The sequence below is a fragment of the Eretmochelys imbricata genome, chromosome 26, assembly GCF_965152235.1.
Source record: "Eretmochelys imbricata isolate rEreImb1 chromosome 26, rEreImb1.hap1, whole genome shotgun sequence".
Classification (NCBI taxonomy): Eukaryota; Metazoa; Chordata; order Testudines; family Cheloniidae; genus Eretmochelys; species Eretmochelys imbricata.
The window spans coordinates 1,002,146-1,026,345 of record NC_135597.1 but is presented as its reverse complement, the minus strand read 5'-3'; the positions used below and the strand labels follow the sequence as shown (position 1 = coordinate 1,026,345).

The 24,200-nt window shown below is 42.0% G+C and overlaps 1 protein-coding gene across 1 annotated transcript in view; it reads right to left on the bottom strand.

Annotated features, from left to right (window-relative positions):
• Positions 1 to 231: 231 nt before the first annotated feature.
• The window catches only part of ZMAT4 (zinc finger matrin-type 4), a 125,406-nt gene continuing 101,437 nt past the window's right edge, over positions 232 to 24,200 (bottom strand). The window contains exons 5-7 of the mRNA XM_077805897.1: positions 17,571 to 17,667; positions 464 to 658; positions 232 to 294 (exon numbers count right to left, since the gene is read on the bottom strand). Of these exons, the coding sequence (XP_077662023.1) occupies positions 643 to 658; positions 17,571 to 17,667 (113 nt within the window). The 3' untranslated portion in view covers positions 232 to 294; positions 464 to 642. The remainder of the gene's footprint in view (positions 295 to 463; positions 659 to 17,570; positions 17,668 to 24,200) is intronic.

The window sequence follows — 24,200 nt, the reverse complement described above, 5'->3', positions numbered from 1 at the left end:
GGGGGTAGCGTCCATGTAGCCTGTAGGAATCAAACTTGAATGGCAGGAAAAGGATTTTATTCTTTAATTTTAGCTTTCATTGTTCTGTGACCCATAATGTATTTTTTCTGAAGACAAACAGGAAAGGAAAAGATTCATCCATTATACATACCCCGTGATTCATTTTTTTTCTTTATATGTTGACACAAATCATGCCGAAGAAGGTGAAGAAATCATGTTTATTTCTGGTTGAAGACTGATTACATCACAATCATGGATAATTTAATAGAGCAATTTTATATTCTCAGAAGAAATCTAAGAATAAATATGAAAAAAAATAAAATATTTTATTTCCACTGTCTTTGAGGATGAGTGATGTTTAGATGCTGTTTCTTAAAGGATATTTATCATACTTTAGACTGTGTGCTGAATATATTATCTTGAAAGGGTAAAAAAAAAAATCCATCCAAATATTTTAACTCACCACAAAATTAAAAAAGAAAATCCATGTATTTGTCCAAAGTAAAGATTTAGTTATACGTTAATTAATGAATCCACATAGGAAATGCTCATTGTCCAAGAAAGCATCCTTTCTATTGGTTAATAGACTCTTCTCTGCAGAAAAAATCTTGATGTTTTTTCCTTCTTTGTACTGATGAATCACTATTGATTCTTCAGGCTGTAATACAAAAAGGAAGCAGAGATAAGTTTCTTTCTTGTTTTTCCTAGTTTTTGTTTTTGCTTGTTTGCTGCTGCTGTATAAGATTCTCTCTGTCCACCTGTTTCCATCATTTACCCATGTAACCCTGAATACAGCCTATGTACCTGACTGCTTATTCAATTATATACCATCTTGTAATTGTTCCTAGGAGACAAAGGTATACCGAGATACAGCTGCTAGAAGTTGAAGCTAGATAAATTAGGAGTAGAAATAAGGCACAAATTTTTAACAGTGAGGGTGATTAACCATCAGAACTTACCAAGGTTTGTGGTGGATTCTCCATCACAGGAAACTTTTACATCAAGTTTATCTAAGAGAGATGCTCTAATTCATCCACAGCTATTGACATGTAGCAGAAATTAATTCAGAGAAGTCCTATGACCTGTGCTATGCAGCAAGTCAGAGTAGATGATCACAATGGTTTCTTTTGGCCTTAATATCTCTGAACCTATCAATCAAAACACCACTGTAGTATCTGAGCACCTCACAAGCAGCTTTATCCTCACAAACACTTCCAGGAAGTAAAGAAATATTAGCATCCTCATATTACAGATGGGGAATTGAGGCATAGAGTAATTAGGATCTTTGCTCATAGTCATGGAGAACGTCTGTTTCAGAGTCTGGAGTTGAACCCACATCCTAGACCAGTGTCTTCACAGCAGCACCACCCTTCTTTTTACATACTTATTACACTATACCAGAGGGTTAAACACAGTCATCTTCCTTTAAGTCCTCAGTATAAACCTAGAGTTTTTGCACACAAGGCAATATATTTTTGACAACTGAGAACATGTCCAGGCAGTAAAATAACATGATCTAATATTGATAATTTGAGAGATGGGCTGTTTACTTTTTAAAATCAAAGTAATTTCTCCATACACCAAACACCAAGAAAACAAACAAAAACACAAAATGCACAAGCCATTCAGTGGCTTTCAAATTATGATCAAAGCATCAGAGGATATCAGAAACATCTTTATTCTCACTTATATTAAAAAGGAATGGAGAGAATTTAATATTGAGGGAAAATATTACACATTTGCTTTTTATAGGCAGTGTAATTATTCAGATTATTACTGGAAGAAGCAAAATAATGACAAATTAAAATGCCTTTGAATCCCATCTACCTTTATAATTGTTCATCTGCTAGAGTTGTTATTGCTCTAAACTTCTCTGTATTTTAGTCAGCATCCTGCACAATACCAAAAGCACATGGAAAATTTAATCGCTATTAATAAATGTTGCAGCCATCAAGATAAAAAAACATTTTAAATTTGAGACAGATGTGCTGTGTAGCTCAGGTATTTAAAAATATTTCCTGAAATGTAATGGAAATCTAGCCTGAGAGAGAGAGAGAGAGAGAGAGATCATTCCTGAAGGATAAATTTAATTTAGTCTATAGCTTTCTTAGGATGGAAGCTACTTGTAGAACAGAATAAAAACAAATACAGCATAATAAAATATCACCCCTCTAAAATGCAACCACATAAAACCAAAATGACGGGGTCGAATTTAGAAGTTGTTTGCAAAAATGTTTTTATAGGGCGGAAAAAAAACCTAAAGGTTTATGGTGGTTTTTCAAAGTGCTGAGGGATGATATGAGAAGGTTTCTGTGATTGGGATGGAGTTCCACACCGCAACAAAGTGAATATACTATTGCCTGACAGCTTGAAAGACAATGGTGGGATCCCAAGATGGTGGTAATTTGTATGAGCAGTCAATGTGAGGTTCAAGGAGCAGGATTCAAATGAAGCCAGTGCCAGGAGCTTGTAGGACTTGGAAAACCAGCAGTGCCAATTTAAAGTAATCTGCCACTTTTACTTTGCTGATTCTGGACAAGTCCATGTGCAATGGACCTGCCAAACATCTTATCTTTTTATGTTTACATTTTATGTTTGAGGCTAACACGGGATGGGTTTGAGGCATCACAGGTGAAAGAAGAGAACAATCTGATGAACTTTGGAATAAAATGAAAACTGTCATGCTCAAATCTGCCAAAGCACATGTTCCAAAATGTCAGCACTGGACCACACTATGGTTAACAGAAAAGGTGTTTGGACTGGCAAAAAATGATGCAGAATGACACAGAATGGCTTGAAGACTGAAGCACCTAGGAGAGAGTACAAAGAACTGAGCAGGCAGACTAGACCAGACAAGAGTGAATACATCAGGGCAAAGTGTGAGGAACTTGAGAGTCACAAAAAGCGTATGACAGGTTTCAGAGTAGCAGCCGTGTTAGCCTGTATTCGCAAAAAGAACAGGAGGACTTGTGGCACCTTAGAGACTAACCAATTTATTTGAGCATAAGCTTTCATGAGCTACAGCTCACTTCATCGGAATGCTTCCGATGAAGTGAGCTGTAGCTCATGAAAGCTTATGCTCAAATAAATTGGTTAGTCTCTAAGGTGCCACAAGTCCTCCTGTGCATATGCATATGCCACAAGTCCTCCTGTGCCACAAGTCCTCCATATGCATTCCGATGAAGTGAGCTGTAGCTCACGAAAGCTCATGCTCAAATAAATTGGTTAGTCTCTAAGGTGCCACAAGTATTCCTTTTCTTTTTGCGAATACAGACTAACACGGCTGTTACTCTGAAACCTTACAATACAGGACGACACAAAGGAGCCCTAGAGCCAGATTCATGAATCCGGTGAGTGGAACTGGTGCATAGTATTTTGAAAACGAAGCCTGGAAAAACACCAGTGGTAGATAACATACCAGTAGAATTGTTAAAAGAAATTAGTGACTTCGGTACTGATCTCAAGGAAAATTTGCAGCGACGTACGGATGTCTAGAAATTGACTGGTGAAGGGAATCTTTCTGTTCTTACCAACAAAAGGAGACATAACAGAGTGTAGTAACAAGTGTATTATCTCCCTTTTATCGCACACGAGCAAAGTTCTGCTCTACATAATCCACGATCACATTAAGTGAATGATAGAAGTACAGCTACCACTTCAATAAGCTGGTTTCAGAGAGGGATGAGGCACATGTGATCAAATTGCAAATATCTATCACATCGTTGAAAAATGCAGGGAGTACAATCACCCATTAATCATGTATTTCGTTGACTATTCAAAAGCATTCAGTACTATCAGACATGATCATTTTTGGAGGATACTGGCAGTCGTGGGGATTCCAAAACACATTATTGACCTCATCGCAAGACTCTACCATCAACAACCACCACAATGCAGACGACAGCAAGTGGTTTTCCAGGGGGCAGGACGTGAAACAAGGGTGTATTCTGTCTCCAAGCCTTGCCAGCATGTACTCAGAATTTATTATATGACAGAGTGGGAAGAGCTGGGATTTCCATTGGTGAACATGTCTTAACGGACCCCACATACTCCGATGACATGATGCTCTTTGCTATAACCACAGATACAAAGCAACAAATGTGGGAGTTTGTAAAAACACGTAGTGAGGAATATGGACTACACCTGAATGAGGTATGAAATGAAATGCATGCACATTGACGTGATTAATAGGATGGCAAGAATGTCTTGCTCAGCAGTGGCCTCCCTCAGGAAAGACTGGAAAAACAATCGCATCTCAAAATGTGCAAAGGCTCAATTGGTGACAAGCTTTTTTTTCCCCCACAGCAACTTACAGATGTGAATTGTGGGGAAATAATGCTGCTGACAAGAAGAAAACTGAAGCTTTTGAGATGTGCTGTGGTAAAGACTTTTGCATATATCCAGGAAAGAAAAAAATACTTGAAATATTGGAGAGAAGCAGACCCTGCAATAAGAAAATATTAGGTGCAAGCTTATATATTTTGGTCACATCAGGAATAGAGATGGAAATAACCTCAAGAAAGTTACCATGGAAGGAATGGTAGTGGGGCGCTCTAGCAGGGGACAACCAGTGAGGAGACGGAGAGATGATGTGTGGCAGGTCACTGGAAGGTTAGCTGCTGACTACTTGAAGCTATTAATGGATTGAGAAGGCTTCCAAATATTCTGCTACTACGTCACCAATATTAAGACAAGAATAAATAGATTTGACCTAATTTACTTACTGCCACTTTCTAGGCAGCCAGTGTAATGGATGCAAGATAGGCCTAATATGATCACAAGCATTCAAAGTAGTAAGCAATTCTGCCACTGCATTCTAAATAAGCTGTAGGCAATGGAGCAACCTCCCCAAGTGCCCTGTACAGGAAATTATTATACCTCGTGGTTGCAAGGGCATGTGCATTGCTGGTGGGAAGTCACCATGAGATAAAGGTACAGCCAGTACAAACTGCACAATTGCAGACGGAGTAAAAAATGCACTTTTGCATGGCAGCCAACATATGAGAACTCGGACTGGAATGCCCCTCATCCATTTACTGCTTTTCCCCATCTCTTGCATCCTGGACTACAACGAGATTCTTTGGGGCAGGACCTGTCTTTGCAACCCTTGTCTGTACAGAATCTAGCACAATGGGACCCTAATCAGTGCCTCTAGATGCCTTCGTAATACAAATGGAATGTAATAATAATAATAACAACAATAATAATAGCATGGTGTAGAGTCACACCAAGAACCTGTCTCACAACACATCCCCTGCACAAGGGATAGAAGATGGAGGGGGTGGTGGGGGAATCCTCCTTCTACGTCCAGGTAAGGAGGGAAGCAACAAGATGGGGCGTGAACACTAGACTGAGAAGATAATTCTGTGGTGTTCAAATACGACTGTGATTAGAAGCACATAAGTGCAGACAGATATGGAAATGCAATCATGGTGAAGAGTGACATTTCTCCAGGCACAGTATTTACAATATTTTGATTAGCTCAGATTTCTGAATGGCAAAGCAGCTTATGTTAATAAATACCCAACTCCAATTAGACATCTGCATTCACAGTCTAAATAAAGCCAATAGCCACCAAGCATGTCATTTGCTTCCCAGTGGGCTATAAATCCCCTGGGCTTTCACAAGAAGATGCACAATGATTAGGTGAACAGCCATGGGTAAAGATCTGTCATGTGTTCAAGATCTTCAGAACACTCTTTTCCTAGATGACATGGCAACTGCCAATCTCCAGTTATTCATTTGAGCACCATCCTGCGCTCCTCATTCAGGAACAATCTCCCGTTGACTCAGTGGGAACTTTACTGTAGTAATAACTACAGCGTTGGGCCCATCTTCTCTCATTTGATTTCCCCCCCTGAAACCCTGGTTTTGGGTATGTCTACGCTGCAGCCGGGGGCGTGAATGGCAGTTCATGTAGACCAACCTGCGCTAGCTGTAATCTAGCCTGCTAACAGTAGAAATGAGGACGCCACGGCTTGGCCTTCAGAGCTAGCAATGCAAGCCCCCCAGACTCCCCATGGCACGTACTCACTTATGCCGCCAGCACCGAAGCATCCTCATTGCTATTTTTAGCAAGCTAGCTGGAGCACAGCTAATTACTCCTGAGGGAATTCTGCAGCAAAAAATTAAAAATGCTATGCACAATATTTTGAAATTCTGCAAAATTCTATAAATTTTATTTGTTAATAAATAAATGTGGAGGCTCCAGCATGGCAGTGGGGAGCAGAGGTCACTGGCTGCATGGGACAGGGAGTTGGTGGTGAGGCTGCACCCAACCCCAATACAGCACAAGGACTGGGCCTGCCCCAGAAATGCCCCAGGGCCCTGCCCCTCCATGCCAACCGCACCAAGTGTGGGCAGGCAAGCAGGATCCCAGTGTGGGGGGAGAGTTCTGTGTGGGGCAGTCTGGGTATGGGTGGCTCAGTGAGGGGTCTGGGTGTGTGTGGGGGGGATCTGGATGCACAGGGGCTCGTTGCGAGGTTCCAGGTACAGGAGCAATGGGACTCTGCAGGGGGTCCAGGTGAAGGTTGTTGGGGCTCAGCATGGGGGTCTGGGTGAGGGAGAATGGGGCTCAGCAGGGGGTTCTGGGTGTTGGTGGGGTGGGAATCTGGGTGCAGCTGGTTGGGGGTCTGGGTGCAGGGGACTCATCAGGGTAGGGGGCTCACCAGGGGGGTGATCTGGGTGAAGGGGGGTGAGATTCAGTGGAGGGTCTGACTGTAGGAGGTGAGGCTCAACGGGGTGAGGGTTGGGGTGTGGGGGGCTTGATGGGGGGTTGGGGGTTCAGGGATTGGATGAACGGTGGAACAGCTCCCCATACAATGATCCCTCCCCACATGGTTGAAGAGCAATGGGGGTAGGGAGGGCGGAGCTTTCTGCAGCCTGTAAGGGGGGGGGAGGGCTCTGGGGGTGGGTCTGACCTGGCCCAGGCTGCTCCTTTCAGGGGAAGAGCAAGTCCCATCCTTCCTAGCCCAGCCGGGACTAGTAGCTGAGCAGGATAGGAGCCACCAGCTGAGGCATCCCCAGCCCCACATTCCTCCCACTCCCTGCAGTGATTTACCTCCCTGCCAGCTGCTCCAGATACCCGAAACGATGGGCCCACATTGCTGGGGAGGGGCACGTGACCGCTCTTGAGGCCTCCCTTTGCTTCCCCTTCAGAAAGTTATTTTTCTGCAGGGAAGCAAAGAAATCTGCAGGGGACATGAATTGTGCGCACGCACAGTGGTACAGAATTCCCCCAGAAGTAGCTAGTGCAGGTGTGTCTACACGAACGGCCAGTCTTACCCATGGCTGCAACACAACGGAACCCTTTGAGAAAGGAATTATAATTATGTGGGGTGCATGAATGGCACCTAGGAATGGATAAATGACTGGTTATAAAAATACAGAGAGCATGTGAGAGCTCCAGCAGATAAGAGGGCAGTTTTGCTGGTAAAAGAAAATAAACTGAAAAGAGGGAAGATGAAGTTCCTTTTCATGGAAGTTGATGTCATGATCAGCTACATCATAAGACACTAACTACTAGGGGCTGAGGTGAATCTGATGTCACTGCCCCTCATCACCCACAGCCAGGAGGATAGCAGATACATCTCAAGCTCTCAATGCTGCATGCAATGTTGGTTATATCATTGTGACATTTGATACAGGGCCAGATCCTCAGCTGGTGTAAATCAGCACAGCTCCACAACAGACAATGCAGCTACAGCAAATTACAACAGCTGAGGATTTGGCCCCCAATGGTCTATTAGTTACAGACTGACGTGAGGCCCAAGAGAGCGGACGAAATCTGAATGCAACAAATACAGAGGACAGATTTTGAAAGTTTTACCACAAAATGGGTGTGTGTTGTGGTCTGTCTGGCAGTGAAAGGGAGATGGGAAATGCTGCAGAGACCAATGAGACACACAGCATTGCAATGATGGAACTAGAGCCACACAAGGGGACCGTTTCTCTCTCTCAGTCTCTTCTTATCATTATTAGCAGTATTACAGTTACACTGAGAGGCCTGCACTGAGATCAGGGCTCCCCTGGGCTAGGCACTGTACTTACACATAGCTAGAGACAGTCCCTGCCCCAAAGCGCTCGTAATCTAAACGGACAAAGTGTGGAGGGGAAACTGAGGCACAGAAAGGGGCAGTAGCTTGCTCGAGGTCACCCGGCCGGTCGGTAACTAAGCCAGGACCAGAACCCAGGGCCCTGACCCCCAATCCACTCCCCTATCCTCAGATTGGGGGACTGGGGCACAGGGAGCTTGAAGGGCAGATTTTTCATAAGTACTTTGCACCCATAACTTCAGCTGAAGCCAAAGGGAGCTGCAGCCTGAGTAACTCATCCCAGGTCACACAGGGACACAGACTGAATCCCAGCGCAGTGCCTTCACCAAAAAAATTCTTCCGCTTGGCATGAAAGTCAATGGGATTGTGCTTGTAAGTCACTTAGCCAATGGGAGTTAGGCACCTAGGTGCTTTTGAGAATCATACCAGGAGCCTGCCTGCATCTTTACACATCTAAATACCTTTAAAGTTCTGGTCCACTGGCATTTTTTAAACTCCCACCCTGCAACCTTATTTCTACCTGCAAAACCCCTGAGAATTGCTCTGGAGCTGCAACAGGGCCCATGAGTTCATTTATCCAGAGCTATTTTCAGTTGAACATGGTGATGAATGCAGTGTATTTTACCTTCTTTACTGTATGTGCATGCTAATAAATAAGGAATAATTTTTACAAATTAATATGCAATGCTAAGATTTCTTCACATCCAGAATCCGTAGGTACGGCATGTTCTTACTCACCTAACTGGGGATTATTTTTAGAAACATTTTTATTGGATCTTTCCAGACTATATGAAATAAACCAGAAAAGAGCCAAGAGTTTTGTCACTTACTGTTTGTCACCAACAATGAAGAGCGAGATCAATATGTGACAGTCTTCAAATGTTTCCCAGTTAACGTGACCCCTCCCCCCGTTACTGCAGCCCTGCACAAATCCTGCCTTCCATTTGCCATCGGTCCCCATGGAAACTAGGCTGCTTACAGAGAGTGTGATCCAGTGCAAGAGGATACTCACAATCACACACCATGCCATGCCTCCTGCTTCATGAACCATTCTGTTTGCTTGTTGTTTATTTTGCAGGGGTGGGGGTGTAAAAAGAACACGTTTATTTTTGGAAAGCAAGTCAGACAATGACTCAATTACCTTGGCACTGTTTACAAATCCCTGATTAAAGGGTTCGTTCTCCTCCCCCACTGCAGATGTTCCAGAGTCCAGCCTCATTTCAGAATGTTTGTGTATTTGCAGGTGTGTTTGTGCGCGCACACACAACAAGAACTATGAATCTGAGCTGTAGATTCACACGGCAAATTTTTAAAAAGTAGCTCTCACTCACCAGCCTTGCCCATGAATGTGTAACTCTCACCAAACCTGCAAGGAAGGCTACACAACCTCCCGGGTAAGCATATTCTGCAGCGTCGTACATTTTTGCTGCTTATATAAGAAACCCTCTTCTGTGTCTGGTTCTAACCCCTTAAATCCCAAGGTTCATTACAAGATCTCAAGTGGAGCTGTATTTTCTTTTTTTTTTAATATATAAAACTTAAAATATTTATGTTTTTGAAAGAAAAAAAAGGCTCTTAGATGTAGCTTTGCGTATTCACTGGCCAATGGAAAAGCAGAGCTGACAATGCTAGCTGCATCCCTCTACATCTCTTATTAAACACTGAAATATCAGCCTAGTCAATTTCAGCAATTCGTTTCCTCTGCCACTTCTTCCCATCTTTGGTCAACCAAGTTCAGCAGACAGGCACCCAGGATTCAGATCTGACTTTGAAACTCCTGTAAAGAAAGGGGACGGGGGAGGGAGGGGCAGGGAATGTGAACAGTCAGTTAGATGGACTTTGAGTCCCAGCTTTGCTGACTGAGTTCCAATACGATCAGCTCTGATGCTGAGAAATGAAGGAAGGTCAGAATACCATGGCCCGCTAAGCCGCACCTCAAGGGCTGCTATTCAGTGAGTTATTTAAAGCATAATTTGGGGATGGATTGGCTGTGTGTTACCCTCTGGAACGCTTTCAGTAGCTGTAATATAAATTTATTGTTTGGTTCACTCTTGTTTTATATGACTCTTGTCTTACAGCTGCTCTCCAGAAGCCTAATATGCTGGGTAATTTTGGGGTGCGATCATCTTTCCATAACCAATCTGTCCCAAGAGGGCATGTCTTTCCTTTATAAAACATTTTTGAAAGTGTGCCAGGTTCATGAAGTGTTTTTTGTTGCCTTGGATACAGCAGTTCACTAGCAAACCCTTTGTGTTGAAAGGATAAGGGGAAAGTATCATCATTAACCAAAGATAACAGGAATGTTAAAAGGGGTACAGAATACAGGAATAGGTGTTGGCTAGGTAAAACATAGGTATAAGTTAAGGCAATAATGCAAAGAATCTACAAGCCTCAAGGCCTGTAAGACAACAGCTTAGTTAAACTAATCAAGGCCTAAGGCCCCAAAAGCGTTAGCATAAGTAGCTAATCAGGAGTAAACCCTAGATTATAAAATATCACAAGAATAGAATGCTGTAATAGACAGGTGTGTTTATTGCTGAAAGAATGGATGTGTCTTGAATCACTGTAGTTGACTGGCTGAGAAATGGTTTAGAACAACATTTGCCAGTGCTATTCACTTATGACAAAGATCTTTTAAATAAAAACATCTCCATCTGCACTGATTTCATAGCCATGGACAGAGAATCATAGAAGATTAGGGTTGGAAGAGACCTCAGGAGGTCATCTAGCCCAACCCCCTGCATCATCTGTATTAGGGAAGACCTGCGTAATGCTTGAACTTTCTAAAATCTTTTACCCCTTACTGCTGTAATATCCATACTGCACACTGATCCAAGCCCCAGATAAGCGCTTGCTTCAGTTTAGTTGCCTGCTTGCTATAAATAGAAGGGACTCCTACATGAAGCAATGTGCCAGACTTATTCTGGGGTCAGATTTGGTCCAGATGAGCTTGGTGCTGGACTGGAGGAATTGGGGGGAAAAGGTAATTGTTGAGAACCCCTTATCTTATCACTAATTCTGAGCTGGCTTGGTAGTTTATCTTAGAACAGACCCTTCTAGAGCACCATCCCCCATCAATCCCATCTAAAAGAGGACACAGCCCCAAGAATTTCTTCAAATGAGCGAGTAAAATCTGTTCCAGACCAATTATAAAAATGAAGTTTTTATTTTGGGTAAATCCAAACTGCCAACCCTATTCTGTCTTACACATCTGCACTTCACTATAGGAGATGAAGAATTCTATATTCATCTGCTGAGTCACTTAGCCTCAAAGAAAATGGTATAAGAATGAACAATGAATAGAGGAAATAGAATAATCAAAGCAATTTCCCATAGAAATTGGTCAGATGAACATCTCTAATTGGCATTCTATTATTACATTTGTAACATACTTTCCTATGAATTTAATAGTAGGTTTCCTCTCTTATTAAATGCCCATGAAGAACTGTGAGATGTTACCAGATTTAAATAATTATGAGTAAGTGATAAGGCACTATATTTAGAAGAAGCGATAGGAATATTAATTTGTGAAACAGCAGAAGGTCCCTTTTAAAAAAAAAAAAAAAAAACTGTCCAAGTCCTGCAAGGCCTGTGAGTGACACTGTGATCTTCATGCAGGCATCCTCACTTTTTGCCAAAATGAAAGTGACAGGGACCTCCTGCTCAATAATTCATGCTTTTTTCAAAGCTCTAGAAAGCTTTGGGAGTATTTGAAAATTCCACTGGGTCTTGACACTAAAAGGGTATAATGCTACTTGCCCCTTTGGTGCCCAGATGTGGTAATGAACCATTAGAAGCCTTCTAGGCCCAAACTACTAACTGTAATAAACTTCCGACAGGGTTACTTCAGCCAAAATAATAGGAGGATTTAAAGGTCCCAAGTCTCCCTCCTCTCTGGGGGATGTGGAAGGAATTGCAGGTAGCAGCATTTTCTCTCACGCCTTACGTCCCTTTGATGTTCTGTACAATATTTTCCTCCATCCTGATGTCCTTTGGCCCAGTTCCCTGTTTTGCCAGTATGTCAGAGCTGCTCTTGTGAACAAATGAAGCCCTTGAGTTTGAATAACTCTGAGAAGTACTTTTGTCAAACACAATTTTGGCACAAAGTAGGATTTTTCCAACTTCTCCAAACTTTAATCTGAGTTCCATTCAAACCCTTCCATCTCTTTGCTTGGTTTTCTTCTCGCTAGTCGAAGACATAAAAGGATCGGGAAGAGTTACCAGCTAGTGAGTTTTCAGCTGAATGTTGCAAATTCTTTACCCAGATCTTAAGCACTAGCTGAGGAAATTCCAAAGCTCTGCAGTGGAAACATTCTGCATTAGGTTTCTTGTACAGTCCAAGAGGCTAGGTGACAGATTCTCTCTCTCCCGCACTCTCTCTCTCAAATTTTCATCAGAGCAGGTTGGGAGGAAGAATTCAGAAAAACAACACTGGGATACATAGGAAATCATCCTTCTACAAGGACCAATCCTCTAAGATTTGAAGAGGACACCTTGCTAATTGCAGAGGACTAAAAATATGCAACTGGTGATTGAAGAGCTGAATAAAGTATGAGAAGTGGATACAAAATCAAAAATGTGAGGTTACATGGGTAATTGTGCAGAAGGCAACCTTGCTGATGTTGCCAGAATGAGAGACCGCTTCTTTGGCAGATCTCAGTTTACCATCCAATTTATTTCAAATTACATCCATGAGGCTATTCTGGTATGCAAATGATTTGCTTTAGCCTTTGCTGTCTGAACAATAAAAAAAAAAGTCTACTGAAAATAACCCTTGCCTCTGAAAGTAGTGCTGGGTGGTAGCCTCTGGGTGGGATGGGTGGTAAAGCTGTTCTAGATTTTCCCCATGTAGGACCAGACTCAGGAAGACTGGCACCGGCAGGGAGAGGGTAAATGACAGTTCTCTGCGTCAGAGAGCAAGGGCTAATCCCAGCACAAGACTACAGCTGTTGTTCCTCTGGGATTCTGCTGGTAAAGACAGGCAGCTCTGTCTTCTGGCAGATAGAGCTCTGCTTATACAGCACCTGTCTGCATAATAGCCTAGTGCCACACAAACCCTAAGCCTCACAGTGCCACTGTGGGTCCAGGACATATCATCCAGCTTTACAGATGGAGAGCTGAGGCACAAGACATTATGCGGCTCCCCCACAGTCACACAAGGGCTCTGCGGCAGAAGCTGGAACTGAACAGAGATCTCCTCAATCCCAGTCACTTTAACCATGAGATCACCCATCCTCGCTTACTAGGAGGTCCTATGGGGAAGTCACTGCTAAATCGACCAGCTGCCTTGCAGTGACCTCTGTGCCACACCGCTCGGTTTTCTGAGCTGAGCATTGGTCACTACAGGAAACAAAGGGTAGGAATAAATGCTCAGTTTTCAGAATGGAGAGAGGTAAGTAACGGGGTCCTCCAAGGATCTGTGCTGGGACCAGGGCTATTCAACATATTAATAAATGATCTGGAAAAGGGGTAAACAGGGAGGTGGCTAAGTTTGCAGATGATACAAAACTACTTAAGATAGTTAAGTCCAAAGCAGACTGTGAAGAGTACAAAGGGATCTCACTAAGCTAGGCGACTGGACAACGATAGGACAGATGAAATACAATAATGATAAATGCAAAGTAATGCACATTGGAAATCATAATCCCAATTATGCATACAAAAAATGATGGGGTCTAAATTAGCTGTTACCAGTCAAGAAAGATCTTGGAGTCACTGTGGATAGTTCTCTGAAAACATCTGCTTGATGTGCACAAAAAAGTGAACAGAATGTTAGGAACCGTTAGGAAAGGGATTGTTAATAAGACCCTAAATATCATCATGCCACTCTATAAATCTTTGGTATGCCAACACCTTGAATATTGCATGCAGTTCTGGTTGCTCCATCTCAAAAAAGATTTATTAGAAATGAAAAAGGTACAGAGAAGGGCAACAAAAATGATTAAGGGTATGGAACAGCTTCTGTATGAGGGGAGATTAAGATGACCAGGACTCTCCAGTTTGGAAGAGAGACAACTGAAGGGGGATATGATAGAGGTCTATAAACTTATGGATGTTGTGGAGAAAGTAAATAAGGAAGTGTTATTTACCAGTCACATAATATAAGAACTAGGGATCACCCAATGAAATTAATAGGCATCAGGTTTAAAACAAACAAAAGGAAGTACTTCTTAACACAATGCACAGCCAACTTGTGGAACTCTTTGCCTTTATAAATGCCAAAAGTATAACTGGGTTCAAAAGAGAATCAGGTAAGTTCCTGAAGCATAGATCCATTAATGACTATCAGCCAAAATTGTCAGGGATGCAACCTCATGCTCTGGGTATCCCTAAGCCTCTGACTGTCAGATGCTGGGATTGGACAACAGGGGATGGATCACGTGATGATTGCCCTGTTCTATTCATTCCCTTTGAAGCATCTGGCACTGGCCACTGTCGGAAGGCATACCATTGGTCTAACCCAGTATTGCTGTTTTTACGTTCTTACAGCTACCCTTTGGCATCACAGATGTCACAACTCTTTTGTGCTCCTACACCTCCCCTTCCCACTGGATTATCAGCGACCGGCGATATAGGCCAGGGCTCATGCGAATATAGGGCTTGTCTACACTGGCACTTTACAGCACTGCAAGTTTCTTGCCCAGGGGTGTGAAAAAACACCCCCCTGAGCGCTGCAAGTTTCAGCGCTGTAAAGTGCCAGGGTAGACCGTGCCCCAGCGCTGGGCGCTGTTCTCCTCGTGGAGGTGGGTTTTTTTATAGCGCTGGGAGACCTCTCACTACACAAGCCACGTTAAAGCGCTGCTGCCTTCCGCTTTAACACGGCTAGTGAAGACGTGCCCCTAACGTAATGGACTTCATGCAAACCAGGTCAACCTCGGGTGTGTCAGGTTCCTCAGGCGGAAAATCCTACAGCAATGCAGTGACTATGCTAAGCTAAGCAAGTCTAAACTAGTGACTGGAGAATGAGAACGTGCAACAAATGGATGTTAGGCTCGGCCAGTGGATTTAGCCTAAATTTATGGAATATAAAAAAATTACACTAATTTGGGGGCCATTCGAACACATACTGAATAAATAAGATCACAGGAAACATGATTCACACTAGGCACCTTGGAAGGGCTCACATCAGCTGTGGGCATTTTAGGGGGGAAAGGCTGGGCTTGCTCTTTGAGGGAAAAAAAAACAAAGCTCAGAAATTACCTCTCACTGCTGGTTTGACCTGGCCCTGATTTATCCTCCTGAAAACTTCTGAGTCCCCTTAAGCCACCTGAAATGTCTCAGAAACTAAGGACACCTTTTATATCCTGCATGCTGGAGTAATATTGAATACTTGTGCTTGGAACAGTTCCCGAAGCTCAAAGTATATTAAGAGAGATTAGTTCATTACTCTACTCTTTGGAACTCTGTACCTTTATAATTTTATTTTAATAATTTATACAAATTGGCAGAGCAGATCCCCTTCAAGTCTTGGAAAGTTGGCTAACAGGCAATTGCTTTACACCACAGAACAAACATATTCACTTGGAATCCCATGACAGACTCAATGTCCTTCCTGTAGTGAGTGCACGAGAGAAGCTCCAAACTCAATGCCTTTAAGCTGGACTGGTGGTGGCATCTGTACAAGGACTGGAAGTTGTTGGCATGTCAGCTCGGTGGGTTACTGCTGTCCATTTGCTTTTCACATGAAAGGATGAATCTTTCAGGCTGAAGGAGCGGATGGACAGGCAAAGTGGCCTCACAGCTGTTCCCTGGCTTGTCTCAAATACAGAATATTTCAGTGTTTAAGGAGAGAGAACGTTTCAACAGGGTTATGTGACCGAGTCCAGACCCCCATTTCAGCCCTAATCTCATGCAATGGCTTTTGTTTTAGTTTTGAAAAACTTCTTCCTGAATCCACACAAGGCTCTCAGTTCTCACACTGGGTATTTCCTTTCTTCTTTAAAGAAAGTCATAAAATCTACTCAATAGCTGCTTTTGCTTTCTGGCAAAACAATGCTACTCTGTTGGTCAGGTTCCATAATTTTGTCCTGCAGCCTGCCATCCCCTGTGCATCACATCTGTACTCTGTGTCCTATGAATATTAAGGAACCTGCCTGGGATTAGGAACTTTTCTTTGCATTATCTATTGTTTTTATTTTTTGGCCTTTTCCCCCTGCCGAGCTGAAGACACAGATACTGTTTTATTAAGGAGGAATGATATATTTATTCAGAAGGATACTGCAGACCATCAAAGTCACTTAAAGTGTCAAATATCCTTTATAAATTGAAGCACAGACTGCACAGGGCAAAATGCAGACCAGGGTAAATTATGAGAAGTGAAAGTTATGAGTATAAAACACTCAAGCTGTGCTGTAAATTTACACAGCACTTTAGAGAACAGAGATAAGAAACATTCCCTGCCCAAGGAGCTTACAATCTAAAGATCAGATAAATATAAAGCAAGTCATAGGCTAACAGCTCAGGAGAGGGATGGTCTGATGGATACAAATGAAGGAAGGAGGGATTTTCTACAGAGGTGTGACTTCAAGTGAGTACTGACTGGAGAAGTGGAAGTTGTTTAGTAGATGAGGTCAATGGGAGTATTCCATTCCTTTTAATTGTTGTAATATGCTAACCTCCAAACAACCATCGTTACACAAATTCCTCAAACCCAGTTTACCTGGCAGGATTGTCACACTCCTCAGAGCCAGAACTGAAATGCACAAAATCAGCTCAAGTGTCCGGCATCAAAGCATAGCTGGTTTCCTAGAAACCATGATGGTCTGAAAGCAGATTTACACCTGGGTGGAGCCATGAGCATGCATCAGGTTACCATGCGTCTGGTGAGCCAGACCAAAGCCAACCACCATTAATAAAATCTCAGTGAAAGCAGAGATTGAAGTAGAAAACACAGCACAAGATTCTCCATGCAGCTGAAGAAGTGGTTTTTTACCCACGAAAGCTTATGCCCCAAAAAATCGGTTAGTCTTTAAGGTGCCCCCGGACTCCTTGTTGTCTGTGGATGCAACTTAACATGGCTACCCCCTGATACTTAGCACAAGATTCATTGTCTGTATTTTCAGCTAATTTCATTCTTTGTTTGAATTTTCTCACAGCTCTGCACGCTGGTTTTGGCTGAGCAGAGAAGCATAAGTGCCAAATATACCACCTCTTCCCAAAGTATTTGTGACCTATCTGAAAACAGGACATGCTCAAAACTTGTGAGAAAGCCTGTTCTCATCAGACTTCCATGCCAAAGAGTGATATCCAGAATGCTTTGTCACAACAAAGCTCTAGAGGAACAGGTAAACAAAGAACAAACATTGCATTTCAGGTTCAAAGAATGCAGTCAAACTGATCTATATTCAGCTCTGCCTCTCTCTCCAGGTACCTACCAATATCTTTGTGTCTATGTTTGTAAATCACTTTGGGATCCTTGGATGAAAGGCATTATGGGAGTGCATAGTGTTTTTCTTATATTTACATCTATCACCCACACCAGACAGACAGACAAGTACTAATAGGAAAAGTACTCACTTGGTCTGATGTTTGGAGCCCTTCAGATGAGCGTGATACTGTTCTATTGAGTTTAGAGTGACATTACAGATGTTACAAGTGTAACTACGCTTCAGACCTGTGAACAAAACCCAACATGGTTAGTTGCTATGTTAACAACAACAGAAACCAACAGTTATTAGAAAAAAGCTGTGCATTTTTGTGTCCTAAAGTGGGAGATACAGCAAACAAGGCTGACCGAGAAATCTGTTGTAGAAGAGGCCTGGCTCATTTAAGAATAATCTCTTTTGTAAGTTCTAATACAGGAAGAGCTCTCTCTTGTCCTGCCAACAACTAACCACTTGGGTGGGAAAACACAACAACAATACCCAAGAAATAATGCATATACGCTCAACGGAACTAAGGATTTATGCCCCAGTTTTTTCAGTTGCAATTTGCTATTCTTCTTTCACTCTGCCTGTCTGTACTCTGTGCACAGTGTCTTAGACAGCCATCACCATTCTATACATGGCTTGATCATCATCTTTATATAAATGGCCTGATCTTTTAATTGCTAAATACTTCCTAATGCAGATGAAGCCAGAGAGAACATGGAACAGAGGGAGAAAAGAATCCTTTTCCTTTCAGACTGTGGGATTAATGCCTGCTGGCTCTACGGCCTACCATGTTTTGAATCAAAATGGCAGCTGGATAATATAAGCAAGTATGAAATTCACCCCAAAGAGAATAAGGTTGAAAATAAGAAGGATGGTTTTAAAAAATCCAGCATAATTCTCATTAATTAGAATACACTCAACCCATACATGTCTCTTACCATTTCCAATTTCTTCTCAACAAAACAATTCCCTCCCTGCCAGCTTATGTTCTTATATAATGTCCAGCATTCTGGACTGTAAACATCAGTGGAGTCTGAGCAATAAGGGAGATCATCACTGCAGCCCATGAAGTAGAGTAAATACCAGTCTCCTGTCTATTACTATTATTAGACTAGCCATCTCCCTCCCCCATGATTATGCCACAAAAGTGATTGTATGTTAACTGGTGGGTATGAGAAGTTCCGCCTCTCTCTCTCTTGCTCTCTCATTTTGTTTGGTAGTTGGCACAGTTCAGCGTGACTCATTATTATTATAGCGACAGACAAAATGTTCAGAAGAGCTCAACACACACAATCAGGGACAGATCTTCCAAAGGGACCAGCTATCCCATAACCGACCAGATTCGTGGGGTGCAGGTTGACTACTGAGCCCCTTTGAAAATCTGCCCCACATTGGGTGAGCTGATCGCTTGAGTATTGGATCCATGTTGCAGGGTGGCCTATCAAAACCAGAGCTATGCGCTAAGATACATTTATAGTTGGTTGAAATATCTGTCTAGGGCTCTTGATGATGGTGTTCTACTCTTCCACACAAAGCAGTTCCTGACACGCTAATTTTAGCTTTCCTGTTCACTGTTGCAATAACAAACAGTAATTGCTATTTATATAGGTGCTACCTGGCTGCCGGTCAACTGAATACCCCTGAACAAGAAACAACATCTCAGTGGGCTCACCAGAGTAAATGTTTTCATGTAGCATGTGTTTTTAAAAAAAACAACACTAACTGATGCCTTTTGCTTTCCATTGTATTGTTTATTCAATTGTTACAGTTAAATGGGGTTTCTTAAGTAAACGTTTAGCATTTTCTCATGATGTAAACTCCGCAAGTGCAGCAGATCAGTTAAATGAGCAAGTAAAGGCAAGAGGAGATAATGCATAGGAATGTGCCACTGTATACATGCTGCCACTTCACTGAACTAACTGCTCATCTTTTAAAATACAGCACTCATTATGGTCTGTATTTCCTCCTGTAACAAAGTTGTTCCTCTTCAGGGCACGTGCTTAGCTTAAACTGCACTGTTTACCTAATTCACATTTCTGCCTCCAGGTTTAGACTGCGGAGCAGGGAACAGGCAATTAAACAGACAGATATACATTTTCAAAAATAGGAAATGCACAAAGATTTATGAGCAAAATTGCAAAGAGAATTTCTCTGCATCTTCATGTGAAAGTCTCCGACCTAAAGAACTAACTAAAATCCAGGAAGTCAACATGTGGCCTGGCCTGGCTGTTCGAAGTGGGCTAAATTGCAATTTGGGCATATAAAATTCCTCTGAATGAGGTCTCAGATGCTCACCATAGAGAAGATGAATTTATTTATTCAAAGAGTACACGCACACACTCCTGTGAGTATGCACAATTTCATAAACGTTATGATGCAAAGTGCAATGCAAAGAGGAGAAAGGTAATAAGGGATGTGCTCTACAGTTACATCTTACTGCAATTTATTTCTGAAGACATGTCTGACAGTAAATAACTTGTCAACTAATGTACAATACAAACACAAACAGGCAGGTTCAGAAGGTGGAGGCTCATCTATGCACCCCATAAAAGGTTACTTCACTGTGAAAAACTGAAATAGCTGTAAGGTTAATATAGAAATTTAATCCTGCAACAGCATCTTGATATTTTGAGTGGCAGGCTACTGCGGATTCCCTTCCAATACTGTCCTTTCCAGTCAATATTGTTCCAAGTTGTCTTCTAAAGTTAATGGGCTCAAATGGTTCATGAGTAACATGTAAGCTTCCAGAGCTGTTTAAGGAAAATAGATAATGAGTAGGAACAAAGCTTGAAAACCAGAGCCATCCTGTATCTTCTTGGAGATCCCAGAGTAACCTGTACCCAAAGCTTTGCTCTGAAAGTCAATTTATTTTATTTTTTTGGCCTGGTAAAAATCTCTGTTGCCAAAAATTATTATTTAATTATTTAATTTGGAGAGGGTGCTCACTGCTGTGCAATACACAGAAATAAAGACTGCCCCTGCCCTGAAAAGCTGAAAATCTTCAAATAGGCCCCTAGAAGACAAATTGCACTGGTAAGTTGAGAGGTGGTGATAAAATACACTTTCCTAGAATAGCATCATGCTGTCTGTGGTCTTTCCAGAGTGCCCTACATTAAATTTTTTATTTGCAACAGAATGGAAAACCTGTGCTTTGTATTCCAAACCCCATGTATTCAGACATAGTGTCTTGGAGTGCTCCTCCCTTGCCTGGAGAAGATGTTAGGCTGTTTAGTGCATAGCAGATCAAGTAGTTATTTACGTACTAATGTTCTCATTTCGTCTGATTGGACAGGTTTTCATCCCAAAACATTCTTTAATGATTTTCTACAACCATGGAATAAAACGATATTGTTGGAGAAGTTTCAGAGCAGCAGCCGTGTTAGTCTGTATTCGCAAAAGAAAAGGAGGACTTGTGGCACCTTAGAGACTAACAAAAGCTTATGCTCAAATAAATGGGTTAGTCTCTAAGGTGCCACAAGTCCTCCTTTTCTATTGTTGGAGAAGTTTCCTTAGATCTGCAGAAGGTTACTGACCATGTAGAGCTCAATTAATTTTTGGTCTTTTTCTGTTTTCATAAATGAGTGATCTGGGTCAGGAAATAGGGGGTTAGCTTGGCTCATAATTTTTTTTCATGGCAGAAACCAAAAGGTTATGTTATAGAATAAGCATAAGCACGACAATAACTCTTTGCACCTACAGAATACCTTTCACTGGAGGATTTCAAAGCACTTTAACAAACATTATCTATGCCTCACAACACCCCTTAGTACACCTGTTTTACACCTGGATAAGCTGAGACACAGAGCGGTTACGTGGCTTGTCACAGAACACATCACTGGTAAAACCAGGACGAGAACCCAGAAGTCCGAACTCCCAGTTCTGTGCTCTACTACTCAACAATGTCTCCTTGTAGCAGAATGAGGAAGCTCTTGCAGCTGATCATCATTGTGGGCACATCCCCAAGGATGAAACTGGGCTACCTTTCATTCTCTCTATGAATATCCCTTGTAGGCAACATTATCCTTGGAAAGTGCTAATGCACATGAATAGGCAGTCGCCTGTGAGAGTGGCAATTCAGTTGCAACTATTCAAGTTGACGTGGACAAAAAGACTTGGATAAATTGCAATCCAGGATTTGTTTAAAGGCTTACTGAATATGCCACCACTGAGGATAGGCCATTTAGGTTACAAGAGAGATATCACATAAAGCTTCAAGTTGCAACAGTAACGAATGAGACCGCACAAAGCACAGACATGTACGTGTCTGAATAATAATTAAAGCATCCTGGGCCCATCCATAAGAAAGCTTAACTACAAGCTGAGAGCGCCGCTGTTCTGCCCCATCCGTCGTGGTGCAGTGTTTCACAGCGGCCCTTGCTGGAATGGTTTAGGTACAGCGGTGGGCAGAGCTAGTAAAAGAACGCGGCACAGCCCCAGGTCTAGAGACAAGGGAGTGGGGAGAAGACTGGATCCCTTGCTGCCGGGCCACAGAATGCTGCCAACCACGGGCTTGATCCTGTTCCCATGGAAGTCAGAGTAGGACTGTGAGCACACTGCTCAGGACAGGCAGGAGAAGCTCAGGTGAGGAAAAGGGCAGGATGATTGGCAGCAGCCCTTTTACATCAGCCTAATTGGCTACGGCCTGGCCCTCTCCGCCCTCCCTCACTATAAAGAGACAAAGAAGCGGCCAGATTCCTTCACTATCTCTGGGGTCTGGCTACTGTCCACCCTTGCAGCCAGAAGGAAGACTGGAGACAGGAGCCCAGTAAGGAGAGATTCATGCTCCTATAGTAATGCTGACCACTGCCCAGCGGCAAGAAGGAATTTCTCACCCCTCTTTGGCCTGCAGTGCTGAGGTGCTTTTCCCTTAAAGCCTGGGACTGCTCTGAATAGTTACTGGGTAATAATGGCACCTTCTTACTCAACAGATCTGCTCCCTCTGCATAGAGTCCAGTCTGACTCAGGTGCTCAGTCAACATAGGTAGGAGACTGAGCTGGATCCTGCTCCCTCTTGTGCATCGATGTCAAAAATATTGTTTCCTATGGTATAAGCAGTTTCAACCTGTGCAAAGCTTCTGAAGGAAACTGGGCCACTCAGGTGTTGCTGTAAAGGAATCACACGCAGGAGTATTGGCAAGAAAGTGCTCTTTACTTCATGGTACCAGTCAGTTGGCATTGGTCAAGTTTACAGCCCTTTTACATGGCAAGGGTCAGTATCCCCAGACTCTTAGTGGCTACTCTTACAGTTACTGAGATTATAATTTGGCTAACAGAGCCCTTATTACTGATTTATGAGAAGGAAAGGACTCAACTTGCTTTCAGCTCCTACACAGGGCTGAAAAGAAAAAAGAAAAAACTTTCAGTTTGTATGAAAGGAGCAAATTAGGCATGGAGACGATGAGACACAATATAATTCTTAGCATGCCTGTGTCCCAGAAGGAAGGTTCCTTTCTCTTTAAAAAGTACACACAACTCGACTCCATTATTCTTCTCTTTGGAAAAACAGCAGGCAGGTTTCAAAAAGGCATTACAGAAAGTCACTTATGTGAGTCATTTAACATGTTTTCATTGAAAAGGCAGGGAGGAACTGATTATTATATTAAATGCTTGTATCCCTTGTGGACATCCTTGAAAAGGAGATGGTAATCCTAAAGCTCTTTTTCCTATAAGAAAAATGCTACGTAAATGAAATACTTAACTACAGATCCTCATGCTTACAATTTCCCTATTTTGTGGCCTCCTTTAGTATTGTGTGTGTAAGAGGGGCTTTTTCTAGGATTAATCTCTCCCCTCCCTTTAAAAATACTGTATATTTTAAGGTTTCAGAGTAGTAGCCGTGTTAGTCTGTATCCGCAAAAAGAAAAGGAGGACTTGTATATTTTAACCATCTGGTATCTCAGACTGTATTATCATTGATGGTCTTATTATATTATTATTATATTATACAATGGTCTTATAGCAAACTGCTAATGCTACAGTAATGTCACTTATATTCCTCAAACAAGAAAATGAAATTGCAGAGTTCGGAAAGGCTCTGTGGTTGGATTTCTGTTTTGCAGCGATTCACTTGTGTGAAGGTCTGAATAGAACATTTTAAGCTTAATTGAAGAGCTCTGTTTAGAAATGCCAGAGTTGTGGAATTTTTAGCTATGGACTGCTGAACTTTGTAAACCCTGTAATAGTCTCTCTGGACTTTCCACACTGTTTTTTCCCCAAAGACATAGGTATACAAGTATGCACTTCAAATATTTAAAACTATACAAAATAATTTTAAAAAGTTGCAGTAATTCAGTCAGAATATGTAATATATGGCACCCTTAAATTTGATCTATTTATGGCTAATATATAATTATATAGGGCTTCTCCCCCCCACTCTGCAGTGAGCCCTATAAAATCACCAGTTCTAACAAAAAAATTCATTTTTGTCTATTACATGTTCATAACAATGTTCTGATTTTCTCTAGTATTTATTATTTTATTGATATGGCTTCTAGTCACTGTGGTATCTAGGGATGATGTTGGTAGACATACAACTGAGAGTATTATTTCAGATTAGAAAACAAGTAGTAGTAGGGATAAGAATCAGAATATTCCAAACGTTAATAGAATTTACTGAACACATGGCTATTTCTTATGGGATTTTAAATTGGTCATGATTTCACTTGGAAATGGGTCAATTTTTGTGCAAAAATAGTCTCAAAATATGGCTATCTGGCAAAACAGGCCCATTTTTGAATTTGGAATAAAATGCAAACTCAAATGTCAAGTACTTGAA